The sequence below is a fragment of the Crocuta crocuta genome, unplaced genomic scaffold, assembly GCF_008692635.1.
Source record: "Crocuta crocuta isolate KB4526 unplaced genomic scaffold, BGI_CrCroc_1.0 scaffold216, whole genome shotgun sequence".
Classification (NCBI taxonomy): domain Eukaryota; kingdom Metazoa; phylum Chordata; class Mammalia; order Carnivora; family Hyaenidae; genus Crocuta; species Crocuta crocuta.
Window position 1 is genome coordinate 7,944,748 of NW_027531504.1, and position 26,979 is coordinate 7,971,726.

Consider the following 26,979-nt stretch of genomic DNA (forward strand, 5'->3'; position numbering starts at 1 on the left):
CTTTTTTTGTCAGGGAAAGAAAATGGATCTGAGGTTGGAGGAGAGGTGATCTGGGGTACATTTCCTCAGTAGGACTTGGTCATCTCCTCCAATGGTTGGTTATCTCATTCTTTATTCAAAGACAGCTGCTATTACTTGGGAAGGGAGCTTATTACATTTTTCTCAATATTGTATGCTGTGAATCAACAGTCCCATCATTAGCTGTCATCTGAAGTTCAGGGCGACCCCTAGCCCCCACCTTTCCTATTAAAAGAAAAAAAAAACACCCCAACAACCAAGACCAAGGCTTGATTTTTGTATTGTTCTGTCTGAACGAAGACTCCTATCATTCTTTTCCTTACAGAATGGATTTAATTTTACAGTGATTATGTAAAGCATGAATTTTCTGAAATGGAGTAACCTGAAAGCAATGGAATACACAGGCTTTTTACATGCTTGAGTGAAAAAAAAATCTGGGTCTTATTTCAATGATTTATTGCTGTTTTGACAGTGTACTATCTTCCACTGAAATGTTTTTGTAAAAATGGGCCCATGCATAATCAGGACCTGAGGTTTTATTGCCAATGTCACTAATATTTATGGTAGTCTATAGAGTAGAAATGATTACTTTTGTTTAGACCGCTTGTTTGCAGTTCCAAACTTCTCAATGGCTTATGATTAAGGAAAATACTTTCTGTGGACTTTCCATGTTTTAGAAGGATAGCTATCTTAGTCAGTTCTGTCTGCCATAACAGAATACCATAGACTGGGTGGCTTACAACAAGAGACATTTCTTTCTCATAGTTCTGGAGGGTGGGAGGTCCAAGATCACAGTGCTGACAGATTAGCTTAGCTGGTGAGAGCCCTCTTCCTGGTTCACAGACCACTGTCTTCTTGTTATGTTTTCTCATGGCAGGAGGGACAGGAGAGCTCTCTGGGTCCCTTTTAGACAGGCACTAATCCCATTCCTGAGGGCTCCACCCTCATGACCTACTCATCTCCCGAAGACCTTACCTCCTGATACCATTGCTTTGGAAGTTAGGATTTCAACACAGAACTTTGGAGGGATAGAATCATTCAGTCAATAACTATGGCTGTTATAATAGTTTTTTTGTTTTGTTTTTTTTGTTGTTGTTGTTGTTACTATATTAAACAGAATAATTGACTGGAAGAAAATATAAAGGGGAAAATGAACAATTTCTTAAAAGAAATTAGCAGCTCTCTGGAATTGCTTGGTTATAAGTCACAGAAACCCATTCTATCTGTGTTAACTAAAATAGGAACATTTATAGAAGATTATATAAGCCTAGGACAGAGAATGCAAAGAACTGTTTGAACTGGGAGCTGGAAAGTCAGAGCTTGAGATCTCCCTTCCTCCCTTCCTCCCTTCTTGCCTGCCTGCCTGCCTGCCTGCCTGCTTTCTTCAGACCTCCCAAGTGCCAAGCACTGTGGATACAGTGGAGAAATAGATGAGAGCTCAGAGGCACAGAGAATATATGCTAAGTAGCATATATTCTTGTAGGAGGAGATAGCAATAAGCCAAAGTCAAACAATTACAGTAAAACCTTGGTTTGTGACCATAGTTCATTCCAGAAGCATGCTTGTAATCCAAATGACTTGTATATCAAAGAAAACTTCCCCATAAAAAATAATGGAAACTCAGATGATTCGTTTCACAAACCAAAAATCTTCATATAAAAATGATTTTAATACTGTAATATAAATACAAAATAATAAAGAAAATACAAAATATAAAGAAAAATAAACAAATTAATTTGCACTTACCTTTGGAAACCTTCGTGGCTGGTGTGATGGAGACAAGAAAGGAGGATTATTGTGTAGGATGACTTCACTATCACTCACGGAATCACTGCTATCTATTGGCTCAATGGAATCTTTTTCTTTACATGCAACTTTAACAAGGAACCTATCTAATAACACTTGGTTTTGCCTCCTTTTTAGGATTTTGCAGAAATGTGATACTGCATTGTCATTAAACAGATTCATTGCTCACACCTTGTACAAAATTTTGCACTGTGTTTCACATTTGATACATCGTCCTAAGCTTGTTTGAGGTGAAGGATACCTCTGCCTTTTTCTCTTCTTCCTCTGTATACCTCTTTCTTATTTCTTGACAATTTCCTTCTTAACTTCCACTGTAACCATCTACTTCTTACCACCCTCCTTTCAAACTTTCTGCATGGGGGCCATTGTATACACTTGCACAGATGTTGACTATAGTACAGTATTAATAAACTGTTGTCATATACTGTATTTCATGTAACTGGCAATAAGGCAGCAGAGGAAAGGGGCTCTATCTACAGCCTGACCTAGAATGAAGCAAAGTATTCCTAAGCTTACTCTTGTATGGAAAAACAAAGGACTGTCCATAGGTACTTTGAAGTGACAAAAAATTCACTAGTGCCAGTTGTGGGCACCTGCTAGCTTGGCTGAAAAATCACTGATTTCTGCCAAACACCATGGCCTGAGCATGGGAAATGATCACCCACAATCCCACAGCAGGGGCGGGGGGAAGAACCATTGGCTCAGATGTGATCGTGTGACATTAGGCATCATGTACCACTTGTATTGCAAGATATCGCTCTTTTATCAAGCTAAAATTTATTAGAAATGCTTGCTTGTCTTGCAGAACACTCACAGAACCAGTTATTTGCAACCCAAGGTTTTACTGTAAAAGATTCTCATAATTCCAGTGACCATAAATTTCTTGCCCACATTTGAGAACCAATGGGGCACTATTAATAGTCACAGTCGACAATAAGTGTAAACCTGTCCAAGGCACACCAGAAATGTCATGGGCAAAGAACTATGGAGAGAATTAGAAGAGGGTTATGTTGTAATGACTGCGTGGCTACTTGAGACTGGTGACAAGAGGAGTTCTATGTAAGCTGAGACCTGAATGACAAGAAGGAGCCAAGTGTAGGAAGATGACAGGGATGAACCTTCTAGGCAGAGAGATCAACTAAGGGCTCTCAGGGAGGAACAGGCATGGAACATTTGCGGAACACAAGGCCAGTGTGGTCGGCATGCAGTGGACAGAGAGAGCCTGGTTGGAAAGGGGACCAGAGACATAGGCATGGGTGATGTGAGGTCGAACCTTCTGGACATTAATAGTTTGGCTTTATTTATACAAATCACGATGGGAAGCCACTGGAAGGTTTTCAGCAAGGAAGTGACATGATCTGTTTTACTTTTGTAAAGAGCACCCTGTAATGTTATGCAGTTAGGGTTTAAAAAAAATTGTTTGCAATTTTTATTGATCTTTCTTTGAAGTAGTTATTTCTTTTCTTTTTTTAAAAAAGATTTTAAGAAATGTTTATTTTTTATTTTTTTTTTAATTTTTATGTTTTATTTATTTCTAGGAGAGAGAGAGAGACAGCATGAGCAGGGGAGGGTCAGAGAGAGAGGGAGTCACAGACTGAAACAGGCTCCAGGCTCTGAGCTGGCAGTCAGCACAGAGCCCGACGCGGGGCTCGAACCCACGAACCGCGAGATCATGACCTAAGTGAAAGTCGGACGCTTAACCGACTAAGCCACCCAGGTGCCCCAGAAATGTTTATTTTTGAGAGAGAACACACACATGCACACACACATATGAGAGTGGGAGAGGGGCAGAGAGAGAGGGAGACAGAGGATCTAAAACTGACAGCACAGAGCCCCATGTGGGCCTTGAACTCATGAACCACGAGATCATGACTTGAACTGAAGTTGGTCGCTTAACCAACTGAGCCACCCAGGTGCCCCTGTAGTTATTTTTTTTAAAGTTCCTATTTTGAAGAGATACAAACTTACATAAAACCGTATCACTGTATATCAAACGATATGGTATCTGACATTTTCCTTAAAATTAGAGATAGGAGTTCCTGGGTGGCTCAGTTGGTTAAGCTGCTGGCTTTTGATTTCAGCTCAGGTCATGATCTTGCAGTTATTGGTGAGCTGGCAGTGTGAAGCCTACTTGGGATTTTCTCTCTCCCTCTCTCTCTGCCCTTTCCCTGCCCTCTCTCTCTTTCAAAAGTAAATAAATAAACATTTAAAAAAATTAGAGGTGAAACAGGATTGGCTATGATTGGATACTTGTTGAATTAGAGTTTGACTATTATTTCTATTGTATATGTTTAAAGTGTTTTTTTTTTAATAATGAAATGTTAAAAAGAAAAAAAAAAAGGCCCACTCTGGCTGTGGCAGGTTGGCTGTAGTGTGGACACAGAGAAGTGAGTGGATTGGGGATACATTTTGTAACTAGAAACAACAGGACATACAGGTAGGGGTGAGGAAATGAGAAGATCCAGTGGTAGCTCTTAGGATTTTTAGCTCAGCAGCTGGCTGGATTAAGATGCTATTGGCCAAAAAAGTGAAGACATAGGAGGAGCATGTTCAAGTGGGGAGGGAGGAAAAGTTCTCTTTTGAGCATGTTCAGCTTAACATTAGACATCCACGTGGGAATGTCCAGTGGGCAAATCTGGAATCATGCCGAGAGGAGAGGCATCTCGCATAAGACACATGATGTCTTATAAGCTACTTCAGGTGCCCTCACACTCACCTGACCTGAGAGCCTCTGCTTATTTGTTCTGTCTCTGTCGCTGATTCTGGTGGGCTTCCAGTGGCTTTTTTGTAGGTGCCACCTGACCAGTTAAAGCCCTGTTTCCCAGGGGACTCCCCATTGATGCTGACCTGCTCAGTGCCTGGACAAAAACAACTGGGAAATGAGGAAGAGTTAACACCTCATGGAGTAAAGCTTTGGTCAAGGGGGAATGGGAGCCAGTGGATAAGTTCTTCCCTCTTTCTCTCTTTGGAGCCAGTTCTGGGATGTGTTCACTCATGTGGCCTCTTGGAGGATGGTCTAGGGAGATAGAGCAGTCATGCAGAAGCCAGGTGTGTAATATACCATTGTATTTTCCTTCCTTCCTTTCCTGCCTCACCCTCCTTTCCTCAACATTTGGAGAACAAAAGAGGTAGATTCAGTAAAGCAGATGGAAAAGGAGGCAGCAAAGTAGAAGGAAAGCCAGGAAAAAGGAATGCCATGTAAATCTTTTAAAGGAGGTAATGCTCATCTTTGTTGAATACTGCAGACAGCGCAAGTAAGAGAAAACTAGAAGGGTGATCCTTAGATTTGGCAAACTCACAGGTCATTCATTAGTCAACTTGATAAGACCAGCTTTCATGAGGTGATGGAGAAGGAAACATGACTACAATGGACTGAAGAGAGAATAGAAGGCTTAAAATTTTTAAAAGTGTAGGCAGTAAATAGAGACATCCTTTGTTTTGAAGAGGAACTGACATGGTGGCTGAAAAATGATTGTGGAAGAGGAAGGATTTTCATTTTTTGAACAAGGGCAAAAATTACTGTATGTTCCTGGGAATAAGGTGGGGGGGGGGGGACATAATTGTGAAAGTGAAGTCTGTGAGACTGTCATAGGGAATGTATTTAAGGGCTCCAATGAGAAGTAGGTGGACATGGGAGGGCTAGTGTTTGAAAAGGGGAGAATGTGCATTTTGGAAATGGGGAGCAAATAGACTGGGGATATGTCGTAGGATCACTTGGCAGTGTTAAGGCAAATTGAGAGTTGTGGCTGGGATGAATCCCTTTGGGTTGGTGCCAGTGTCTTTCAGTGAGCCTGCTTTCTTGTTCCCGCTCTTCCCGGCCAAGGCTGACTTTCCATTTCTTCTCAGTTTTAGAACTGAATTCTAGTCTCTGGAAAAGTTGCCCTTACATGTAATCTACTCCTGGTCCCATCAACTGAGGTAGGGAGTTGGTCATGGATGAGACACAGTTGTCAAAAGACCAGCACATGGCTAAGGCAGGCACACCAGGAGATAACTCCACCCTGGCCTTCTGAACTTCCTGCCCTATAAAAGGGCTGGAGAACAGGTTGGATGCATCTGGCTAAGCTGAATTTTTGTTTGTTTGTTCATTTATTTCTTGGGATAGCCTCGTTATAGGCATAGCAATCCATAATCAGACTGTGTTCTGAGTTTTAGTTTGGGACCTTTGTTCTCTATAGCTGCAAGGAAGTATCTTCTTTTATTAGACCCAATCATCTCAAAGAATTTGTGTAGGAGGAATTACAAATAGAGATTGTGTGTGTGCATGTGTGGTGTGTGTGTGTGTGTGTGTGTGTGTGTGTTCTCCCCGCTAGTGGTATCTTGGCTTCTGTTCCTTGCTGAATACAGGAAGACCCACATTTTTTCTGTGGGGGAGGGGTCTTGTGTAGTGATTTGCTCACAGGAGCCAATGGCCCATTTTGGGAAATGTTCTGGGGAACCTCCTTGGAGCTGCAGCATGGGGGTAGAGGAATTTAGAGCTTAATGATTCAGTGTTTTGGCCTTTACCACTACTTGCAAGTCTCTGTGCCATTGTGTTGTTCACGATTGCCAGGTTATCCCTACAGCCAGGCAGAAAGACGCTTTGGTTGGGAGCTCAGGCCTGTAGTCAGATCTGGTTTAGGTCTCCACTCTGCCATTTACATACTTAGTGACCATGGGACATTCTTCAAATACACCTTCTTTATGTGGTTCTTGGGGAGAGGAAATGTGTGAAGAGCAGTCAGCAAGAAGCCTAGCACAAAGTAGACATGGCACAAATGAGAAGAGTTTAATTTCCAGGGGCACCTCAGTGTCTCAGTCAATTGAGCCTCTGACTCTTGATTTTAGCTCAGGTCATGATCCCAAGGTCATGGGAGGGGAGCTGAGTATGGAGTGTGGAGCCTACTTAAGATTCTGTCTCCCTCTGCCCCTCTCCCCTGTTCACATGCTCTCTCTCTCTCTCAAATAAAACTAAAAAAAAAAAAAAAAATGGTTTAATTTCTAGAAGGACCTATTGGTATAAAATGCTATTATTGTATGCCCAGTGCAGTGTATGGCCTAGAGAAAGAAGACAAAGCTATTTGGTGAAAGAGGTGAGACTAGGGAATAAAAGAGCACCAGGTAAAACACAGAATTATGGAACTTTAGTTTGTGAGGAAGATTTTGATTAAAATCTCAAATATGCTGCTTGGACCCTTGATGAAGTTACATCACTAAGCCTCAGTTTCCCATCTATAACATGGGAATAATAATGTCTGCCAATGTGGTTGTTGTAAAATATAGATCAATAGAACACTAAGCATAAGGCCTGACATTTAGTAGCTATTCATAAAGAGCTTTGATGATTAATAATAGTAGATGGTAATTATTACTCACACAAAGAGGCAGTGTAGCTGAGTGGGATGGAGTGGCCTCCTGCATTCCTGAAATTGTACCAAATTAGTAATTACCCACTTTGCAAGGGCAGAGGTTGACCCTACCCAAATCTCAATTCTGATGATTTCACAAAGGTTGTTAGATTTGACATGACAAGGGCTCCTTTCAAACATACATAAGTTAGTAATAATCTTGGCCATGACTCTTGGATACTCCATCTTTCATTTTGCTTTGGGCATCTCACCCTTCTGTTAAAAGCAGTATATATTAAATCTCATTTTTTTTTCTTACTCTTTTGAATCTGATCACTCAGGCCTTGATAAAATCCTTGTTCTGGAGTTTGTTCCAAGTTCATGGGAACAGCATCACAATGTATTATTCTTGCCAAAATTGCTTAAGTGGAATTGAATCACAAGGAAACAATCAGATTAATTCAGAATGTGGTACATTCTACAAGACATGTAACTGCCCAGGACTCTTCAAAAAACTTGAAAAACAAAGCAAAACAATAAGGTCAGGGTTGGAGGTATGTAAAGTTAGATTGAAAGAAACTAAATATATGTGATAACCAGGTACAATGCCTGCACCTTGAATGAGTATTGAGAGCCCTCTCCTCAAAGAAAGAAAGAAAGAGAGAAAGAGAGAAAGAGAGAAAGGAAGGAAGAAAGAAGGAAAGAAAGAAAAGAAAGAAAGAAGGAGAAAGGAAGAAAGAAAGAAAGAAAGAGAAAGAAACCCAACCATAAAACATATTATGGGACAACTGGGGAAATTTGACTATGGACTGTATATTATATAATATTATTCAATTTATGATAAGATTCCTGAGTATGAAAATGGTAGTGTGGGTGTGTAGAAGAATATACTTGTTTTTTTTCAGGCAATACACATGTAAATATTGAGGGGAAAAGTATTATAATTTCTGCAATTTCTTAAAAAAATTTTTTAATGTCTATTTATTTTTGAGAGACAGAGAGACAGTGCTAATGGAGGAGAGGCAGAGAGAGAGAGAGACACATAAGCATAAAGGCCGAGGTGGGGCTTGAACCCATAAACCGTGGGAGCATGACCCAAGCCGAAGTCAAATACTCAACCGACTGAGCCACCCAGGCACCCAATTACTGCCATGGTTCAATCAAATAGTATGTAAATGTATACATTTATATCCATAGGTAGATATAAAAAGAGAAAGAAAATATTTTTTGGAACATGGAAAATACTAACAACTGTTTAACCTATATGAAAGGTTCATAGGTATCCATTAAACTGTTCTTTCAATGTTTCTAAAGCTTGACAATTTTCAAAATGAAAAGTTGGGGGAGGAAAGCTTGTGGAAGAAAATGAGCTAGCCCATCTGCATGGTTACTTCCAGTGAACGCTGAGTGAGGAGCCCTCTATTCAACCTCACAGACCCTGGGGCTTTTATCCTTTCGGAGACTAAGAGCTCACACCATAGACTTGAGCCCTTGGCCAAGTCTCACCTGGGAAATCCTCTGTTCTTTACAGTCCTGCAGCTGAAACTCTGGAGTCTGAGATGGATGTGGAGAGAGAGCTTGTTCAGAAAAGGAAGCAGTCAAACAAACATGCATTTGAGGGAGCACCAATTAAAAAGATCCTAGGATGTAAAGTCCTTTTAGTTTTCAGCAGGCATATGGCCCGTTAAGCATCTGTGTAAATTTAGTTAGAATCTTGTCTGCCTAGGTGATGAGAATAAGAATTCCAGGGTAAAAATAATTCAGGAATTTATACCTGGAATTTCTGGGAGAAATTAATAGAACTAGGAGAAAGAATTTCCTTTCAAGAATGGATTTATTAAGGACAGATGGGTCCTGGGGTCATTCTTCTTAGAGCTTAATTACCATGTTCTGAAGTACTTTGAGATCTTAATGACTTGACTCCTTCGGATCCACTGGTGTCAAATTTAAAACCAACCACACAAAATGTTGGGGGCAAAAAGTAGTCCAGTAAACAAACTTATTAATAGAAATGAAATTCCACAGGGAACACAGGCACACACAAGTCAGTGGGATATTAAATTCCTGTGATAAGTTAACATGGATTAAGCAAAACTTTTTATAGTGCAAGTTCTTAGTATCAAATTTTGAAGCACAGCAACATCTAATAATATAATTATAATATATTAACTATTTTTTTAATGTTTATTTTTGAGAGAGCGAGCAAGCAGGGGAGGGGCAGAGAGAGAGGGAGAGAGAGAATCCCAGACGTGGAGCTCGAAACCATGAACCACGAGATCATGACCTCAGTTGAAATCAAGAATCCATTGCTTAACTTACTGAGCCACCCAGGCGTCCCTATATTAACTATTTCTAATAGGTTGCAAATAATGCTAAAGGGCTATATTGAAAGAAAACATTGTTTCACTCAATAAATAATTATTGGACACCCTTTCTGTTCTGTATTTGGGAATAAAGCCAGGGACATATCTTCCTGGAGCCCACTCTCCACCAATGAGACAGGCTTATTATGTGATGAGTTACAATAGTAGCAAATGACCAAAAAGTAGCAAAAAGAATAGTTTGTAGATCTGACATCTGGAATAGCTTAGATTTTGTTAGATTTTGTGAATGCTACTCATCACAGAAGAAAACTATCAAATGTAGAACTATTTAAAACATTTTTTAAATGTTTTATTTATTTCTGAGAGAGAGACAGCATGAGCAGAGGAGGGTCAGAGAGAGAGGGAGACACAGAATCTGAAACAGGCCCCAGGCTCTGAGCTAGCTGTCAGCACAAAGCCCAACGCAGGGCTCGAACCCACACACAGTGAGATCATGACCTGAGCCAAAGTTGGACACCTAACCGTCTGAGCCACCCAGGCACCCCTGTAGAATTATTTTTTAATGTTAATTTATTTTAGAGAGAGAAAGGGAGAGAGAGAAAGAGAGAGAGAGAGAGAGAGAGAGAGTGAGAAAGGTGGGAATGGGCAGAAGGAGAGGGAGACACAGAATCGGAAACAGGCTCCATGCTCTGAGCTGTTAGTACAGAGCCAGATGTGGAGCTTGAACTCACGAATCGTGAGATCATGACCCTTGTTGAAGTCAGTCGCTTAAGGGACTGAGCTACCCAGGCGCCCCTGTAGAACTATTTTTAATATATTTAAAGTTTTTCTGAAAATTTTTTCATTGTACAAAGACTTTAATTTTCTTTTCTCTCTTTTTCTTTCTTTCTTTCTTTCTTTCTTTCTTTCTTTCTTTCTTTCTTTCTTTCTTTCTTTCTTCCTTCCTTCCTTCCTTCCTTCCTTCCTTCCTTCCTTTCTTTTTTCTTGAGAGGACACAAGTTAGTGAGGGGCGGAGAGGAAAGAGAGAAAGGGAAGCAGGGCTCATGTTTACTCGAAGCAGAGCTTGAGTTCACTCAAAGCTGGGCTTGTGCTCACCGGATACAGGGCTCAAGCTCACTTCATAAGAGGCTCAAATTCACGAATTGTGAGATCATGACCTAAGCCAAAGTCAGATGCTTAACGACTGAGCCACCCTGGTGCCCTAAGGCTGTAATTTTCTAAGATAACTTTAAATACTGAAGGTTGGGACTTTTGTTCTTTTGTTTAGGTCCCCCACCCTAATACTTTCAGATAGAGTGATTGACAGGATGAGTAGCTATGCATGTGATTGTCAGCATGAAGATTGCATGGGACAATGCTCACAGTCCTCCATTCCACCAGCATGACAGTGTGGCTAGTGGTTAAAGGTACCAGTATTAGAGTTAGATTCTTGAGTTCAAGTCCAGGCTCTGCCACTTGATAGCTGGGTTGTATGGGCTAGTTACTCTCTCATGCCCAGTTTCCTCAGCTAAAAATGAAGATAGTCATAGTACTACCCTCCCTAACTCTTGTTTCTTCTTTTAGCATTCTAAATAAGATAATGCAGATAAAGCACTTAGCAGAAAGTAAGTCTTCAATAGATTTTAACTATTTTTTAACCTAATTTTTTTATTAAGCAATTCAGGAATCAGGCAGCATCCCATCTAGCAAGTAGAGGGGAGCTCCTTAAATTTTAATATTATATGATTGCTTTAGTTTTTGTGACTAGTAGATTGTCTGATCATGCCCACTGGCTTTTTGTTCTCATTTTTCAAGTTGAATGCAGGCAGACCCCTGATTTCACACCAAATGCATTCACTTCTAGTCTTGTATGCACAGTAATCAAAGTGGGCTTTTACTGTCCTAGAGAAAAAAAACACCGTAAAATTTTATCTGTAGTATAAAAACCTAAATCTGATATAGGAAAGAAAGTTCAAAAGTATTAGAGATTAATACAAGAAAGTTTGGGTTTTTCAAAGACAAATATGCAAAGTTGAGAATGACCTTTTCCCTGAATGAGCATCTGGAATGACTGTATGCAGATTAGTACACTCAGGATCCCAGCAAGTGCCAGCTACTTCTGACTCCACTGGAGCTTTTTTTTCTAGCAACTTTGGGAAATCCATATCTTTATTACTTTTGTTTTTTTAATGCTGGACAGTGTGACAGAGATGGCTAATTGTCTCAATATTCATTTCTCCCTTCTTTTTTGTTAGAGGACACTGATTTTTAGTTGGACCTTTGGCTACCCAGAATATGGACTACATTTCCCAAGCTCCCTTGCAGCTAGGCATGTGATCATGTGACTAAGTTCTAGACAAAAGGCTGTGAAGATTTATGTTCTTGCAAGGAAAGATGTGCTTTCTTTTCTTTCCCAGTTCAGCCAGAATGTAGGTGTTGTGGTGAGCTACCTGGACCATGCAGATGAGAATAACACCCGAAGAAAGGTGGAAGGAACTTGAATTTGGATACTATGGAGTAGCCACATTATATTAGAGAAAAATATAATTCTATTTTGTTTAAGTCATGGCTACTCAGTCTCCTTTAACTGTTAGTTGTATCTAGATCATAAGTAATACAGGCAGGAATGAATATGGAAGTAGAAGTGTCTTCCCAGCACCTCCCCTGACCGTAGTTTTTTGTTTTTTTTTTTCTGGCTTGAATCCTGGGGGAAGAATGCTGATGCGTGTGTGTGTGTGTGTGTGTGTGTGTGTGTGTGTGTGTTGTTTTACTCTGTATGTAAGAATTCATTCGCTGAACATAAACAGTATTTATATTGAAAGTTCCAGGCATTTTACCTTGAACGCGCATGCGTGAATGCACACACGTACACTTCTATATCAATCTTAATTATCATGTTTAATAAGCATACAGTCTAGATTAGAAAATCTATATAGTATGAGAAGTAATGTATGGCCAAATGAAATGAGATAATGAACATCAGAAAGTTTCACAAAGGCCATAATTTTTACTTTATACCTAATGAATTACCTATGAAAGTAGAAAGCTAGTCTCCAGAAGAACGAGGGATGGGAGTTGACTTCATTTAGCTTTCCCCATTGTTTACAGAACACCCTACTCCTAGATTTTCTTCAGTTCTGTGTCATGTCGCCCCCTCCATGGTCTTCCGGCTCTTTCTTGGCACCCTCCTCTTCCCCACCCACATAATGCCTCCATTCCAGAGGTCTGTTATCTCACAAGTCTGGCCCTCCTTTATCCTTTGTGTGAGACAGGCAGTCAGCATCACTGTCCCAGTTTCATAGATAGAGCAACGGTCATTCTTCTATTGTTACTCGACCAAAGTTAACCAGTGAGTCATTCTAAAGTCCTAGAACGGATCCCAATTCTTGTTCCTGGCATCATTTGCAGAACCAAATTACATTGCAGGTTCAGGAGGGTGCTGGCCTTTGAACAGCTCAGGAAGGAATGCATCTGCGTGTGACTTAGTTAAAAACAAGGATTAACTCTCTATTGAAAACTGCTGGCCTGAAAAAGAAACGTATTAATGTAAAATCATCTAACATCATCTTCATACCAAAAAGATGCTTAACTGCTCTGAAAATGCTCTGCAAGTGCTTTGGTTCATGGCTTCCTAAGTACTAGGTTTTCAACCAGAATATGTCTTATTTACAGTTGAGAAGATCAATTTTTTTCCTCTTACAATAGTCACATATGTGAATTTAGATCTAGGAGGAAACAATTTATTTCCTTTTTTTCACAAGAGGATCTTTAAAGCATCTAAGAACAACAACAACAAGAATAAATTTAAAAGAAAGTATCTAACAGAGAAAAAAATTGGCTTGCTCATGTATTAAAATTAGGAACACAAGCCATTCCAAACACAAGCTGTTCATATTTAGTAGGGAGAGGCTTTTTATGTAGCATTTTCAGCATAGCTTAGAATCTCCTAATTTTTTCCCTTTCCTTGTGTCTTTCTTTGCATCACATGTAATCCTGTTTCTTCTTCCTTTCACACACCCTCCTAGCCAAGTTGACGAGAGGCACAAAGTGTGCCTGCAGTAGTAACTCTAGATTTAAAAGTAGCAACAACGTCAGTGTGAAGGCAATTTAGAGTTTGAATATTAAATATAGTGACTTTATCCTTTGTTTCATAGCTATGGGAAAAGGGAAAATTTTGGAAAGCAGAAATAGGATTTCTTACTTGGAATCCAGGAACCTTTAAAGCTGTCCTTCTTAGGATTTTCAACTGCAACTACCCTTTGAGCCCTACTCAGACACCCTGAGTCTAGATCCCTGAAGATGGGTCATGGGAATCTTCAGTTTAAGAAACTTCCTCGGTGGTCCTTATAACCATTAACAGAGAGTCTCTGCTCTGAGGAGTCCATGGATGGTCTTTAAGGGCTTTATGAAGCTCCTCAATATGTATACAAAGTGTGGTACAAACGCATTTAAGTGTGTTTTTCTGAAGGAGATTCTCAAGGAGTTCTGTGACCCTGGAAAAGGTCACAGGGTCACATTTAAGGACCTAAATGGCTGATAAATGTAAGGGGAAATAGCTCCATCTCACTTATTAGTGAACAGGAACTAAAAAAATTAGTAAATGGATTGAAAAATCGGATACAGTATTTGTCAAAGATCTAGAAAAGTAGGAGTTCCCATACATTGATTATGAAAACTAGTGATTACAGACATTTTGGGGAGCAATTTGACAATAGCTATTGAGACTTAAAATACATTCTCCTTACAACCCATTTTAAGTACGTACAAACTCTTGAATGTATGAACCTGACTTGCTTAAGGATATTCTATGGGGTATTGTTTGTTTATAATTGCAGAAAATTGGAAATAACCTAAAAATTCACCAATAGGAGAATGGGTAAATAAAATGTAGTATAATAAAGTGCTCAATTACTATAAAGTGATTACAAGGAATGATCTAAATCCTCATGTTAATAATTATGAAAATAATAGTGAATACTCACATGCTTACTTACTGGCACTCTTCTGACAATTCTGCATATATTAACAAAAAGTCTGGACCCCAAAACATAATACATAATACTTTTTTAAATTTAAAAATTTTTTTTAATGTTTTATTTATTTTTGAGAGAGAGACAGCGTGAGCAGGGGAGGGTCAGAGAGAGAGGGAGACACAGAATCTGAAGCAGGCTCCAGGCTCTGAGCTGTCAGCACAGAGCCCGAAGTGGGGCTTGAACCCATAAACCGGGAGATCATGACCTGAGCTGGTTCATGAACCTAACTGACTGAGCCACCCAGGCACCCCACATAATATATAATTCTGAGTAAAAAAAGAATGATACAAAGAATGATACATGTTGTGATACTACTACTGATGTCTAAAAGTACAAAATAATACATGGTTTATCGATACACATGTAGTGAAAATGTGAAAACATGGATTTCCCAAATATACACAAAATTCTCTATAACTGAGATCTAGGGTGGCACTAGGGAGGGTTTATAAAACTGGGGGCATTTCAGTCTACTTTATTTTGTCAGAAACCTGTCATTTTCTAAAAGACCTGTAATTAACAAACATTTATATGGTACTGTACTCTCACAACCAATTAGCAAAGGGTGGTGATTAGTTTTATACGCCAACTTGACTGGGCTAAAGAGTGTCTAGATAGCTGATAAAACATTATTTTTTGGGTGTATCTGTGAAAGTGTCTCTGGAGAGATTAGCATTTGAATCAGGAGACTGAGTAGGATCGCTTTACCCTATGCAAGTGGGCATCACCCGATCCACTGAGCACCCTCAGTAGAGCAAAAAGGCAGAGGAAAGGTGAATTTGCTCTTTGTTTGAGCTGAGACCTCCATCTTCTCTTGCCCTCAGGCATTTGGGACTCATACCAGGACTGACAGCATTGGCCCCAATTTTTTTAGATCTTCTCAGAATTCACAATAACTGGGGAGTAAAGGGCTTAGTATTGCCAGGCATGTACCATAAATTTAAGATTAAGAAAACTGGAAAAACTCAAAAGATGCAATTTTGATTTAATAAAATCAAGTGTCTTCCCTCTCTTCCTACCTCACTCTATATTAAAAAAAAAAAAAGAAAAAGGGCTAGGGAAAAAAATTACGGCTACTCAGTTAATTATTCTTTTAATCAAATTTCAAAGTTAGAGCTCTTTACCTCTAACTTCATCCTCTTTGTTGGCAGGTTTAAGTGGTCCTACAAGGATCTGCACCTTTGGTCCCAGCACCCTCCCAGTTCACCCCATACCCCACCCACACGGACTCCTCATCCTCATTTTTGCAGTGCCAACCTTTGCATATGCCACTTCCTTTGCCTGGGAAAGGCTTCTTTCTGACCCTGCTTGCCTGGAAAAGCCCGATCATCCTTTAAGAACCAGCTCGAAGTTCACCTCCTCTGTGAAGGCTCCCCTGAAATAGGAGTCATTCACCCCCACATGCTGATTGAGTACTGTCAGTGCTTCAGCCAAAGACCACCAGGAACATGCCAGCAATGACTTGAGGTAGGTTTATTACTCATTGATGGAGGGAAAACATGCTCCACGTGCTACAGAGAACTTATAAGATTTGGGCTTTTGTTGGGTGACTTGGGGAGGATCTACTGACTCAAAACTCTGCTCTAGATCGGAAGCTGCCAAAGGCAATGGGCAGTTGTATGATTGGGTATTTCATGGGTGGCACAGTGACCTTGTTTTTGTCTTGGCATAGACAAAGTTACACCATGACCTTGTTTTGTTGCACTTTATCATGGTTCAGAGTAAGTTTATCTGAGGTTGGTGTACTATGAGACTGTTTATGTCTAACCGGAGAACAAAATGGCCTGACTATGAGTGTCAGGCCAGCTTGTAATACTATTGGGGTCCGGCTGTGATTATCTGTGGGTGTCAGGGGCTGGTTTCTTTTTTCTTAGCACCTACAGTACAGCAGTTCTTGGACTTTGATATTGTTTTTATGTCTTTTACATTGCTTGGCATGTTGTATTATGACACAGACGGTGCTGTCCATTCGAACCCTCCCCCCACAGTGGGGCAAGCATGGGATGTCAGTGGGACTGACCCCACCTCCAGCTTCAGTGATGAGCCTTGATTTGTCTAGAACAACCCAGTGACTAGTTCAAGGATGGGCACTGCAGATGATGTTGCCTGGAAATAGGCACTGAGATTTGCACGGAGGAGAGTTGGTGCGGAAGGCTCACAGGAAGGACGTTGATGGAGAGGGAAATCCAGGGAGGCAGTGCGGAAAGTCGAGCTGTTGTACGGTTGCAGCAAAGGCCTCATCTGATCCTCCTTGGGAGCTCTGGAGCTGCGATACCCCTCCAGAGAGGTCTGAACTGATGCAGGGTGAGGCTTTGTACTTGCTCATTGACGAGCAGTTTCTTCCCCAAAGGGGCAGGCAGCCCCTATTGGCTAGAGAGCACTGTCTGCAGAGGAACTCACTTGTGAACAATCACCTGCTCCAGCAGCGGGGGATGGGAGTTTCAGTGATGAAAGGAGAATCTGGTTGGTATAGCCACTAAAATGGACAGATAGGAATAAACAATTTTCTTGTCCCACTGATAATTTCACCTCTAGAAGATAGGATTTTGGTGCCAGTTCAATCCAACGAGGAGCACTTGGTAGGTGAAATGAAGAGCCTTGGAAAACAGTTACTATTATTTATGTAAACACATGGCTCAAGGCCAACCCAGTTGGGAGTATTCTTTGAGTACAGTGGTTATTTCAGGGAGCTCAGGAATTTTTTGGTACTTAAGGGAAGAGAAGTGTGTTTTCCTCCATTAGACGCCAGAAGAAAGAAGTTTCTGGTAGCATCATCAGGACAAAACCAGCATATGGACCATGGGAGAATTGAGAAACTTGTAGGGAAATGAGGGTGGTGATAGAATGTTGGAGCTACATCAATGATCAGGCCACAGGTAATTGTGCACATCTCTTTCCAATTCTGTGTTTAGTGATTTTATACTTTTAGCTTGAAACAGACCATGGTGGGAGTATTCACAACATGGAAATTGGCAAACATGATAAATCAAGGCTTTGTTCTCCAGAGAATCAGTTAATTGTTATACACACTTTCCAGCAAACCACTAGTGGAGCCCTGATCAAAACGTGCCTGAAGCCTGTTCTTGTTACATGACAGGACTTTTCAGTTACATGAGTCGATAGATTCTCTTTATTATATAACCTATTTTGACTCATAATTACCACATAATACAGTTTATCTGTTTGTACTTCAGTTTTCTCCAATAAGCTGAAAGCTTCCTAAAAGTCAGGGAACATCTTTTTCTTTGAATTTTCAGTGCCCAGCATACATTGAATACATAAAGTAGAATGATCCTTAAACTGAAAAAGATCAAGTAAGCGTTGATAGAAAGGTAACAGACATTTAAGATGAGTGAAAGTACAGGTGTTCAACTTGTCCGTTTTGTTGGCCTAAAGAAATTACATTCCAGAGTTGAGAGAATTATGACAAATTGTCAATGTGGGAGAGAAGATAAAAGATAGGCGATACCCATTTGATTTTCTAAGAAGGAGGAAAGCAGATTCTGCAAGCTGTGTGGTTTCCTGATGAACTCACATAGGTTCTAGAAGAGATTGTTGAAATGTTAGTTAGTGAAGGAGATGAAGCAATGTTCACCAGGATATGCTCATTAATAACAAAAGCAAAAGTGGATAGCCAAGGGTTTGCATAATGTAACATGGCCATGGAGTTAAATTTAATGGGGATAAGTGAAAGATACTGTATTTGTGTCCAAAACACCAATGGCACACTTTCAGGATGTGACATGGCTTAGCAGAGATTATATCTGACAGTCAATCCAGTTTGAGTCACCTATGTGATGTGACCATGAAGAAAGCCGGTACAATCCTGGGTAGCATTAAACTAAGCTTAGTTTGGTCTTGTGACTTACTGATTGATGTGCAAGTCTTATCTGATGACCTAAACAGAAACAGATCCTGTTTGAACAGCATTTTGAAAAATGAGTTCTCCTTCCTCCCTCAAACCTGGCAGAGCCTTTTTGAAGAGAAACCAGGGTGTGTGATTCAGGTGGGGGTAGTACCTGCTGATGAATTGCGTTGGTGGCTGCATGGGGAGTAAGCTCCACCCAGGTTCAGGTGATCGGTCTGCCTATTCACATGCCATTTCCATGCTGTATTACTTACCGAGACTTTGCGGTGTGTCACTGTCTGATACAGCGGGTTGTCCTTCGTAGCCCTTCCTTTTTAGTGTTTTTGAGATATTCTGATGGTGTCCATGATCTATAAGCTCCTATCGTCTCCGGCACCTATCTCCCCGTTCATTACATGGCAACGAGAACTGTGTGTGGATGAGAACAAGGAAGCAGCTTCTGGGCACTCCTCTCTCTCACTCTCCCCACCTCCACACCCATTTTTCTCAAGGAGAGTTGGTGAATGTGGGCTCGGTTAATATTAAGACAGCCACAGCCTGACTTCCATTCTTGGCTCAGCTGCTTATCACTTGTGATCCTGGATAAGTTCCCTAAAATCCCTAAACCTCAGTTTCCTCCTCTGTAAAGTGGGCAAAATGATGCCTTCCTCAGAGTGAGAATGAAGGGAATTGAAATGCAGACAGCACTTAGCCCAGAGTCTAGTATAGAGAAGAATCTCCTTCTCTGGCGGCCATGTCTGCTGTTGTTCTTGTAGGAGATGGTGCTTTGTTAGTATAGTTCCTGTTATTTTTATCAACGACTCCTTGATTTCCTTTATTCTGGTTCATGAATTTGAATGTGAAGAAATGATACCTCTATTTTATTTAACCTTTCTTTGAGATCTAGCTTTTCCTTCTAGTAAGACTGCAGGAAACTTGACTGCAGTGGTATTAGCATTGTGACTTTGTCGCCACAGAAATCAAAGATCTTTTCACATAGTCTGATAGTTATTGCAGACATCTCAATATATCTGCCATCATGCTTTGAAATGACAGTAGCTATTTGACCCTTCATCAGATACTCATATTTAAAGCATTGATTGGGGGCCTGGGTGGCTCAGTCAGCTGAGTGTCCAGCTTTGTCTTAGGTCATAATCTCCTGGTTCATGGGTTTGAGCCCCACGTTGGGCTTTGTGCTGACAGTGCCAAACTTTAGATTCTCTGTCTCCCCCTTTCTCTGCCCCTCTCCTTTTCACAGTCTCTGTCTCAAAAAGAAACATTAAAAAAAATTTTTTTTTAAATAAAACATTGCTAAAGTAGTACACATATTACTACGGCACATTATTTAAATATTTGGTAGCCATAACAACATGATTGTTTTCTTTTATAATTTTCTTTATTTAAAACATTATTCTGAGAAGTTGTCTGTAGGCTTTACCAGCTGGCCACTGGAAGCCGTGGCACATAAAAGGTTAAGTGCCCTGTGCTGGTCAGCTCGGTTGGATGAAGAGCAGTGAAGGTCATAGGGGCTCTCTTGTAAGGCCAGTTCACCTCCCTTTGCTCTATTCCTCAGCCCCAGAGATGGGGTAGCATATCCAGAGGCATGTCTCAGTCTCAGAAGGGACTGAGACCCACCCAAACAAGCCCGTCTCTTTGGCAGTGAACAGAATGCCCTGTGGATGGTGGATTAGCCTTGGCATTGCATTATGGGAAGGGTGGGCCATTTGGGTATGAAAGTCAGTTGTTGTCAAAGTAATAAAGGCAGAAATGACTCACTCGTAACTGGTGGCGGGACCTGTGATTGATCAGCAGTCCTTCATTCTGACTGTCTCTCTCAGTCTAGGCCTTTTTTTCTTAAGTTTATTAGTTTTTAAGCTTATTTATTTATTTTGAGGGAGAGCAGGGTAAGAGAAGAGAGAGAGGGAAAGAATCCTAACCAGGCTCTGCACTGTAAGAGAGGAGCCCTATGTGGGGCTCAAACTCACAAGCTGTGAGATGATGATCTGAGCCAAAATCAAGAGTCAGATGCTCAACCTACTGGGCCACCCAGGCACCCCTCTCAGTCTAGGTCTTTTGTTCTACATCAAGTAAGGCTCTCCACTTCCTATTCCTTTCTCTCCTCATCCTCACTCATCTCTCTTTCTCCATCTTGTCTCTGCTTCCCTGTCTCTTTCCTTCCCTCATTTTTCTCCTCCCCTCTCTCTACCTCCCCCTGCACTTCTACAGGGAAGAAGCAGTAGAAAATTCTGAATTTAGTATTGAGCACATAGTGGACATTCTTCTCTAGGCCTGACCTCATGTTCTTGACACTGATACTTGTTGGCTTTGGGCCTGTGCTCGCGCCCTTTCTGTCATCACATGCACGCGTGTGCACGCACACACACACACACGCACACACATACACTGTCCATCTCTTTCTCTCTGACACACACTTACCTCAGAAAGATTATATTTATAATACCCTAGGGTATTTCCAAATGCCAGTATTCATTTTGGGAGCACACTTGTCTCTCCTGCTTGGAACAAACTGAATTTTCCACTGGCTCAGAGTTTTGAAGTTCTTCCGGCTGAGGGAAGAGTGAGAGACTCCAGGGGACCAGCCATATGTCAGAGCGCTATCAGCTTTCTGCTCTGAGGGTCGAGCTCACCAGAGCAGAACATTTGTTGAAGGATTCACAGCCACATTTGGCCCAAGCAGCTCATGCTGGGTCTTTTACAATAAAACTTGCTGGTGGAAAGGGCTTCTGGAGTGGAGAGACCAGGTGTCGAGTGAGAATAGATCCTACCAGGCTGACACGGGCTGTCAAAAATGATGTTTTGGGGCACCAAACATCTCAGTAGGTTAAGCGTCCAACTTGGTTTCAGCTCAGGTCATGATCTCAGTTTGTGAGTTTGAGCCTCGCATTGGGCTCAGCTCTGCATGGAACCTGCTTGGGTTTCTTTCTCTCTCTCTCTCTTCCCCTTCTCTCTCTCTCTCCATCTCTCTCTCAAAATAAAAATAAACTAAAAAAAAAAGAAAGAAATGATGTTTCCAAAGCCTAGAGAAGAGAAGGATTTGAAACCAATAAATCCTCAAAGGACAAATTATAACTCTCACTCAATGTCTGTGAATTCATCTGAATTTACTTTCAGTTTGGAGTGAGCTGAAGGCTCTCATTTCTCAAAACTGGACTCAGGGCTGCCTTTATGCATAGGCAGATTTGAATAATTACTCTTCTCTTCCCAGAATTTAGCTTTTCCATGAAATATCCTTAAAGGAGTTCAAAACAGTCATTCCACAATTAGAGCTATGGCTTGAAATCTCATTCCTCTGAGAGTTAACTCACTCACTTAATTCACACTAAAGTGTGAATGACTAACCCAAGATTCTTTCCTTTCTTGCAAATAGATTTATGAAATAAGAAATATAGTGAGAGAGAATGCAGGAGACTCAGAGATAAAGAGGAAGGGAGAGAGAGAAAGAGAGGGGGGAGAGAGAGAGAGAGAGGCAGACATTTGAGAGGAAATTGAATGGAAGAACATAGAAAAATGGGATATTGGAGATTTTATAACTTTATATATTTTACAACTTGTATGCTCAGAGTTGGCCCCAATCAATTTTCAGGAGGCAACTGCATAGCTTAATTATGGATAAGTTTTTAGCACTCGTTTTCAACTGCACTTTATATTGTTTGGTTTTCTTAGCCTTTCATATGAGAAGCTCTTTAGTGGGTAAAATGGGAAGGTGGCAAGAGAGAGGAGGAGGTTCTAAACTGGATCAGAACCAGTGTTCAGAGGATGATGTTTCATCACCTTCCATGTAATTTTATCAGATGTCATTTCAAACCAGTTAAAGAGCTCTTCCCTTCTACTTCACAATAAACAAATCTAGGGAGAATCCTTTCACTTCCCCCAAATGACCATTCTTTAAGGGGAATTTATTTGAACAATTTGATGTTGATTTCTAATCTGGCTTTGATTTGGTTCCTGTATGGGTCACTAAGCAAAAGGGCATAATATGTCACATGCTCAACATATAAAAACCACCTGATTTTAGCTGTTTGGTGAACTCCAAGGTCAAAAGAAGGGTTAGCAGCAACAGAAAAGTATCACTTCCAACACAGGATGTGCTGTACCACACGTACAAGGACCACATGCAGTAAGTAGTTTGTGTGGGTTTTCATGATGTTGATAGCAAGGCCTGTGTAAGCTTTGTGGTGAAAGTCAGCTAGCTTCTCACTTGTACTCAGCCCAGCTTCTCAGCTCCCCATGCAAGAAGGTAAAGAACTTGGAAGAGGAGGAGATGGCATCCAGGGCACCCTCTGCCTTGAGAGGCTTCTCCCTCTGACATCTGGAAGGGAACAGGGTGATTGACTTCAAGGTTGCGGTCCCCAGACTGAGACTTGGAGAGAAGAGTTTTCCTCAGATTCCTCTCCCTTTGGTGGGACAGTGGGGCTCCAGGCCGAGATTGGTGGGCTTGGTCTCCTTCTGTTAAGCTGGAGGACAGGGGTTGGTCAAAAATGCCTGTCTGATTAATTCCTAGTCTAAAGACTAAATTGCAGTACTTTAAATTGTCAACTCAAGCGTTACATATTTTAGATTTATATATGTTTTATTATTTTCTTGCTTATTCTGGACAATGACATTGTTTCCTTCTTACTGCTCAGTATGGACATACCGTGGGCTCCCGCATTATAACTCTAGCTGACATTTAGCGCTATGCTTTCATAGTGGTTCTTACAGTGTAGTCTCCGACCAGTTGCATCAGCATCCCCTGCCTGGGAAGTTAGAAATGCACATTTGCAGGCCTTCCCCCAGACCCTAATGAATAGAACCTGTGGGGGTGAAGCCAGTCATCTGTGTTCCAACAGGCGCTCCAGGTGGTGCTGACACCCCTCAAGCTTTCAAACCAGTAACCCTGAATTAGTGAATTCTTCAATCATTTATTAGCAATACTCTTCTGCGTATTCTCTCAGATGTCACGTTGACCCACTTGTGCTTTAGGGCTGGAGAAGTGGAGGCTTAGAGGTGTGATGGGGAGGGTCCAGGCTACTCTGCCTCTGTGGTTTTTCTTTCTCTTCTGCATTTCAGAGCTTATCACAGGATGCCTCTGCCTCTGCTGGCACGCCGGAAGGGAGCTATCCGAGAACACCACTCAGAACACAGCCTGGGGAAGGAGAGCATCGCTGGGTGGGCTGTTGAGTGACAGCTGATGGACGGCTGGCCTCATCTGCTACCTCGGCGTCCTGGCCCCCTCTTCGTCTCTGCTCTCTCTCTCTGTTGTTGCACCTGTCAAGATCAGCTGAGCCGCTGCGGCTGCCTGTCTTTAGAGAGGAGCTGCGTGGAGTGAGGAAGCTGGGTGGATGGAATGGCCTCTCCTTGGAAATGGGCTCTCTTCAGGTTCAAGGTCATTGGGAGATTACCACTTAGGACATGGGCAAAGGCTTGCCTGTTTATTTAGGATGTGGACTGGAAGTCAGAATAGGAGTTTTATAAACAGAGATGGAGTTTTGTTGTGTTTTTACCTTTGTGCTGATTCTCCGGGGAAGTTAAGTGGTGTGATAGAGAGATCTATGATGAGAGGGAAAAAAATCAATTTTAGCAAAGGAAATGTAGGTTCACTTTCATTTGTAAATATATTTCTTCTATTTATTGATACTCCATAAGTTTCATGCCTATAGGCTTAGGTTCAGAATCCTTTTTACTAACAATCATGTTGCTTTCTTTCAAGGAGGCTCAGAAACTTAGTGTCTGCCCGTGCAGCAGTAGGTTCTGGCTGCCATGCACGGGGCAGCATGTGGGCATGATGGGCAGTGTGCGCCTCTCATTCCGTGGTGCCCCCCCACATGCACACATATGCATGAACACACGCACACACACATCCACATGCACGTGTGTGCATGTGCATGCATCCCCCTCCCTCCAGAACCTCTTATGTCTTTTTAACTTCCCAGTCATTAGACATATACAATTTGCCTTTACTTAAAGTTTAAAGTAATGAAACTGAAATAATGGAATAATGGATAATGAAATAATGAAATAATAATGAAATCATGAAATAATGCCCATTAAGGCAGCTTGTTGGTCTAAAGCAAGGCTGAACTTCCTGCTTTTTGAAAAACTCATTCCCAGAAATAAAGCCAAGTCGGCAAAGGAAAACCTAGTTCTCCCTGCTGCATAGGAGACAGAACTACACATATTAAATGATGTCTCCAAGATGCTATGCTGCTTGGAGAAAAGGTGCCGTAGACACCCAGGCACTTCGTGTTAAGACTGAGCACGTAGTCTCCATGTGGACTAAGTGAGGCCATGGTAAAGTTGGCTGAAGATGAGTCAGCAGCACTTTGTGAGCCATTCCTTCCCCTAATAAAACATCTTACTCTCTAATAAAACTCTCTTGCCTCTCTCTTTTCACCTTGGGCAGTTTATAAAGGACAATGTCCCTCCTTTGGGATTATCTAATCTCTAAGAGAAAGCACCTTGCCCTCCTGCATTGCTGGCCGGAACGTAAAATGGTGCAGCTGCTGTGGAAACACTTTGGCAATTCCTCAATAAGTTAAACACAAAGTTATTATGTGTGTTTAGGACCCAGAATATTCCACTCCCAGATAGATAGTCTAAGATCATTGAAAACCTATGTTCATACAAAAACTTGTACATGAATGTTGACACCAACATTATTCATAATAGACAAAAAGTGGTAACAACCCAAATGTTCAGCAACCGAGGAAAAGACAAACAAAGCTGTACCCACACAATGGAATATTACTCAACCATAAAAAGGAATGATGTATTGACACATACTAGGACACGCATGAACCTTGAAAACATTATGCGAGTTAACAGAAGTCTGAGACGAAGGGCTACATGCTGTATGATTGTATTTATATGAAGTGTCTGGAATCGGCCAATCCATGGAGATAAAAAGTAGATTAGTTGTTGCCAGGGCCTAATGGGAGAGGAGAAGTGGAGAGTGACTGCTAATGACCATGGGCTTCATTTTGGGGCGATGAAGGTATTCTGGGATTATGTAGTGATGATGGCTGCACAACAGGCCTATACTAAAAACTCCTGAATTGTAACCTTAAAATAGTAAATTTTATGGTATGTGACTTATATCTCAATTTTTTAAAAAAGCCTTAAAAAGGCTCTGCCACTGGGGCGCCTGGGTGGCTTAGTCGGTTAAGCGTCCGACTTTCGCTTAGGTCATGATCTCGCGGTTCGTGGGTTCGAGCCCCGCGTCAGGCTCTGTGCTGACTGCCAGCTCAGAGCCTGGAGCCTGTTTCAGTCTGTGACTCCCTCTCTCTCTGACCCTCCCCTGCTCACGCTGTCTCTCTCTGTCTCTCTCTCCTAGAAATAAATAAAAAACATTAAAAAAAAAAAAAGGCTCTGCCACTTTATGTTTTTCCTTTTGGATTAAGACAGGTAAGTAGGACACATCTCAACTCGGGGCCCAAGTGACCTGTTTATTGAGCTGAGTGCTCTCTTTTGCCCTGCTTGATATGCTGTACGATATCAAGTGCTAGAGCTGGAGTAGCAGATAAGAACCCAGAGGCGTGTAGGAAAGGAATGGAGAGTAGGATGGGTCAGCTGCAATCTTTGGGGAAGAGCTGTACTCTGCATTTACTCTGTCAACAAGTATCCCTGGAGCCCTTTCATGGGCTAAATCTTGTGTGATTACTAACATGAGTAAGACCAGTCTCCGCCTTCATGAAAGTCAGGTTAAGACAAATGTGTTAAACAATCATAATTCAAAGCAATCTAGGGGTGCCCGGGTGGCTCAGTCGGCTAAGCGTTGGATTTAGGCTCAGGTCATAATCTCACGGTTCATGGGTTCGAGCCTCACGTTGGGCTCTGTGCTGACAGCTAGCTCAGAGCCTGGAGCCTGCTTCAGATTCTGTGTCTCCCTCACTCTCTGACCCTCCCCTGCTCATGCTGTCTCTCTCTCTCTCTCAGAAATGAATAAAACATTAAAAAAATTTAAAAAACATAAATAAACAAAGCAGTCTACCTACTACAGGAATGTACAGTTGACAAGAGAGCTTGTGGAAGACATGGTGGGGGGTCTTCCCAGCCTTATCACCAGGAACGAAGGGGAGGAAGTAGGAAAGATGGTGTGTTTGGGACAGATGGGGAAGTGGCCAGAGTTTCAATAACATCCTTAAGGCAAGTAATGACTCAACTCTTAACTTTATCTTTTTGTTTTTTTAAGTTTATTTATCAGTTTTGAGAGAGACAGAGACAGAACAAGTGGGGTAGGGACAGAGAGAAAGGGGGAGAGAGAATCCCAAGCAGGCTCTGTGCTGACAGCTGCAAAGCCTAGTACGGGGTTCAAACTCACCAACCATGAGATCATGACCTGAGCCAAAACTAAGAGTGGGTCACCTAGCTGACTGAGCCACCCAGGTGTCCCTTAGTTTATCTTTTATAAAGCTTCTTTCTAAAGGTTATATATGCACTGGCTAAGGTTTTCAACAGATCAAGAGAGAACATGGTTCCCTCCTTTCATCTAATTGTCCTCTCCAGAGGGAACTATCTTCAGATAGTCTTCTCTCTTAACAGATCCCTTTTTGCTTTATTTTTGAGAGATAGAGACTTCATTGTCAAGACTAGATCGCAGAGAGTTAAAATGAAATTTTAAAAATCAAATTCTATGGATTGGTTGG

General features: G+C 41.4%; 1 protein-coding gene across 3 annotated transcripts in view; it reads left to right on the forward strand.

Moving 5' to 3' along the window:
* The window catches only part of LOC144238402 (uncharacterized), a 164,849-nt gene extending 140,959 nt beyond the window's left edge, over positions 1–23,890 (forward strand). For 2 of the 3 annotated variants that reach the window (XM_077772192.1, XM_077772193.1), the window contains 2 exons: positions 15,639–15,954; positions 23,405–23,890. In XM_077772192.1, coding sequence (XP_077628318.1) covers positions 15,639–15,871 — 233 coding nt within the window. In that variant the 3' untranslated portion in view covers positions 15,872–15,954; positions 23,405–23,890. Of the gene's footprint in view, positions 1–13; positions 130–15,638; positions 15,955–23,404 lie in introns of those variants that run through there. The other variant, XM_077772194.1, reaches the window with a different exon arrangement.
* Positions 23,891–26,979: the final 3,089 nt, after the last annotated feature.